Genomic DNA, 4,158 nt, shown 5'->3' with positions numbered 1-4,158 from the left:
ATTTTCTAATCCCACTAACTCAACATTTATATGATATATAATCATATAGATAATTAAAATATCTTACATGTTATTAAAATTCTTTTACAATAAAATAAGTTCTACAAATTCAACTAAACACAACTTTTTTCTAACATAAAATTGTATCATATCAAATTTATAATTCTTGACTTTTCTAGCATATTTCAGTCAATATAAAGTCTAGCATGTTGGCATCAATTTTGTACCCCTACAAATATAAACAATGAAAACCAAAATTAAAAAATAACACATAACACTATCTTCATCCGAGTAAAAATTTAAAACTTACAAGTTAAAATTAACTAATTCCTTAAAAATATATTTTCAGAGTTCAAAACTAGCCAATCAATAATGCAAATTATCAAGAATTAATAATTCAATATATAAACTTGGGCCAACTAATCACAATTCAATCACAACTTAGTGAACAAATTTATTAAATTTACATAAGTATTAATTATCAAACAATCATTACAAAACACAATTTTCACCAAAATCTTCATAACAAATATACTTGACCTTTTTTTATGCTTTTACACTCATAAAGTTCCATAATGAGGTTTATGTCAAAACACGAGATAAGAACATAGAGAAGCACCTGAACAGAGTTTCTGTTATTGCAGAAGCAATAGTAATGCAGAGAAAGTTTGGAAATAGAGAATGACAGTTATAGAAAATCAAGCAAGATTTAGAGCAATCAACAATTGGCAATGCATTCATAAAGAATGGTGGCTGCAGAAAATCAAACAAGGTTCAGAGCAATTAGCAATTAGCAATGCATTCATAAAGAATTGCTAATTTTGCCTTGAATATTTATTTTGCAGTAAATACAAGGCAATTAGCAATGCATTCATGAAAGATAACACAAGGCAATTAGTTGTCACAAGAAAGATAACACATTTTTTTCTTGATAATTAAGACTTCTTAAGAAACTGTGAACTAATCTGTCATACAAATTAAAAATACTATTTTTTCATAACATGAGCTAAACCTCATATCTAGCAAGAAAATTAGTGCAACCATAACATTACACTTAACAATATCAAATTTGATAATCATTTCTTGAATCAAAGATAAGTGGAAGTTTAGAACTCACATTCATGTCATAGAATCAGAACAAATACGCTATTGTCACCCCTGGTGCTCTCCCAAGTCCAGCAGTACAATGCACGTAAACTCTTTCTTTTCCCTATGAGATTGCCCATTCCAATGATAAGATGCTTTAGGTAGAATATTTTGCAAGGAGTTTGGATCAAAGTCTATTGCCTAATAAAATAGATTTAATTTATAAAATATATCAAGTTATGAATTATAATCTAGTCTCAGAAAAGTAAGCAAAGCATTTAACAAACTCACAACTCTTTCAGAAAAAGGTTTTCTAACACATTTAAAGTGCAATGTCAATTGCACCAAAAGTATATGGATCCTTGACTTAGCCATACATTGTATTAACCAGATAGGAAAAATTAAAATTTCTATCTCATGACAATGCCATTAAGCAAGATAAGTTGACATTGTTGTATATACTTTTATAAAATTCAGAGTGGGAGTCTATTTTCTCAACAAAATTGACTGAAATACATGTTTGCAGCTTTCTTACTTACCGGCCTCCTCATATGTCGAACATCGAGTTCGTGGCACCTCCTTGTTATCGACTTCAAGTCTATTCCCCAATATTCTACATCCTTATCTTGCTGCAAATTCAGAATGTATGTCACACCCTCTTCCTTCTTGAGGTGATCGATGTCTTCAGGTTTCTGTGGTTGGGATCCCACAATGTGATTGTCAATTATAAGTGTGTAATTCATACCTGAAATAAATCAATCACAGATTGCATCAGCAGCAGCAATCATATTACTGTGCTATGCATTTTATATAATAGACACAAATTAATACAGTACTAACTATTCCTTCTAGCACTTTATAGTAAAATTGCAAGTAATTAACAAAGAAAACTCATCATTATATCAAACAGTTGGCAGTCATAACTAACAAATAGGAAAAAAAGAGGAAACTAACCCAGATCGTGGTGATACTCATAAGGATTCCTCGTCATCCTTTTCATAGCAAAATTGTAATCTTCCATTCTATCTTTGGATTTAGAGGCAGTGGTTTTGCTGGTGGAGGGTTTGTGCTTCTTCTCATCAATGTCACTTTCTGATAGCTTCTTGCAGCATATCCGAGTGATAGGACACGATTCAAAAGCAGCGAGTCCAGAGGGGCAGATGATGGCATGGCAACAGAAGTAGAAGAGGTGACAACCCACAAATGACAAGAAGAAGCATCGATGGTGACAACGGCGATGACGTCTTTGTGCAGCTCCATTGGTGACGACGACGACGGAGCTGGCAGTGACGAGGACAGCCAGGCTCCCCTCCAGTGGCAGCGACGCTACTCCCTCGCGAGCTCGTCTCTCTCTCCCCTCATGTTATGACTCTCCCGACAGCGACAAGACGGCGGCGACGGTGGCAATGACATCCACCACCGCCGTCTCCCCTTTTCCCCCTCTCCTTCCTTCTCCTTCTTCCCCCCTCTTTCCTTTTCTTTCCGTTTCGTGTGTGTATGGTTTAGGGTCTGAGTGTTTGTGTGTGAGGCGGCTGGGAAAAACAAAAATTTTTGTATTTTGTGACAAACAAATAATTTGTTGCAAACAATATTGAATTTTGTGACAAATTAAATTTTTGTTACAAAATATTTTAAACTTTTGCAATAACTTCATCTTTTATTACAAAATATTATAAATTTTTGCAACAAAACACTGGTTTGTTATAAAAGCCAATATAATTTGTAACAAAAAAAACCAAGTCGTTACAAAATATCAAAACGTATTGTAACAAATTGTATTATTGTTACAAAACATTATTATTATGTAACAATTACTAATTTTTGTTACAAAAAAAAATAATTTTTTGTAACAATTTTAAATTTGTTACAAAATTTTTGTTACAAATATTTCATTTTCTTGTAGTGAATATGATCAATATTCTTACCCGTTAAAACTTATATTTTATGACATAATTTTCAAGTTTTCAAACTTACATACTTATGTTATTACAAAATCTATTAAATTGATATTCATGGTAACATTATCGAAACACCATGGTTGAGTATTAGTTATTGTGAAAAGAAACCAATAACAACTTTGTTATTTAATATATAATTTATTCTATTAAAAAATAAATTAGTATTTTTTGAATTGATAAATACATTTTCTCTTATTTTCTTATATCATTTTATTTGATAATATTTGCCATTAAAAATAGCAAATAACCACATTATTCTATAATATGATGTTCAAAATAATTTCTTATCTTAAAATTAATTCTGTTTAGTGAGAAAAAATTCAAAATATTTTTTTTATTTTCTTACTCAAATTTAAAATTAAATTTAGAATTGATTAACAAATCATCATTTTTTAAATTTCAATAAAAAATTAATTTATTGTAAATATATTTAATTTTTACATATACTAAATGTTATAATATTTAATAGTATAATATTTATTACAATAATAACTTAAAATATTAATCCAATATATACTTGAGTCTAGTAAGAACTTAAAATAAGTAAGATTAACCTAAGTTTATTGTTAGGGTCCCAAATCCGACTTAAGTTCATTATCTTAAGGTCTAATAATGCAAATGAAGTTCACATGTTCTCTCTCAAATCGGTTTAGATTGGATCTCCGTTACTAGTTAGGTATGGTAATAGATACTCAAGGCAGCGTAGCAAATCCCTTTTCCATCCCTCACTCTCTTTAAAAAAAAATCCCACGTCCTCTCTCCGTCTTTATAAGTCCCTGTTTAATTATCCCCTCAGAGAATGTAGATCTTTTCGAGTATTTACGGGTATTCTTTGAAAAGTTTTGAAAAAATTGACATAAAAAAGTATAATATAATAATCATAAAATAATTAATTCAACACAATTCATATCATATTCATTATGAAAATAATATTTCAAAAAAATATAAGAATATATTCCAACATAATAATATAACATAATTTTTGGGGCGATACTGAACGACATAATGACGAATTTGAGAGGCAGAGAGAGAGGGAGAGAGAAAGAGAGAGAGAGGTTGAGAATGAGTCTGAAAAAAAAAAGGAACGATTCAAATTGAAGGCATGAATGAGGAT

At 30.3% G+C, this 4,158-nt stretch overlaps 1 protein-coding gene across 1 annotated transcript; it reads right to left on the bottom strand.

The window, feature by feature from the left end:
- Positions 1,142-2,122, bottom strand: LOC107620045 (phosphoglucan phosphatase LSF2, chloroplastic-like). Its single transcript, XM_021113281.1, has 3 exons — positions 2,041-2,122; positions 1,626-1,831; positions 1,142-1,287 (listed from the first exon to the last, which is right to left on the bottom strand). The coding sequence occupies exons 1-3, from the start codon at positions 2,105-2,107 to the stop codon at positions 1,153-1,155; spliced, it is 408 nt and encodes a 135-aa protein (XP_020968940.1). The 5' UTR covers positions 2,108-2,122; the 3' UTR covers positions 1,142-1,152.

This window comes from Arachis ipaensis, chromosome B10 (genome assembly GCF_000816755.2).
Source record: "Arachis ipaensis cultivar K30076 chromosome B10, Araip1.1, whole genome shotgun sequence".
NCBI classification, from domain to species: Eukaryota; Viridiplantae; Streptophyta; class Magnoliopsida; order Fabales; family Fabaceae; genus Arachis; species Arachis ipaensis.
This window is presented reverse-complemented; position numbering and strand designations above follow the sequence as displayed.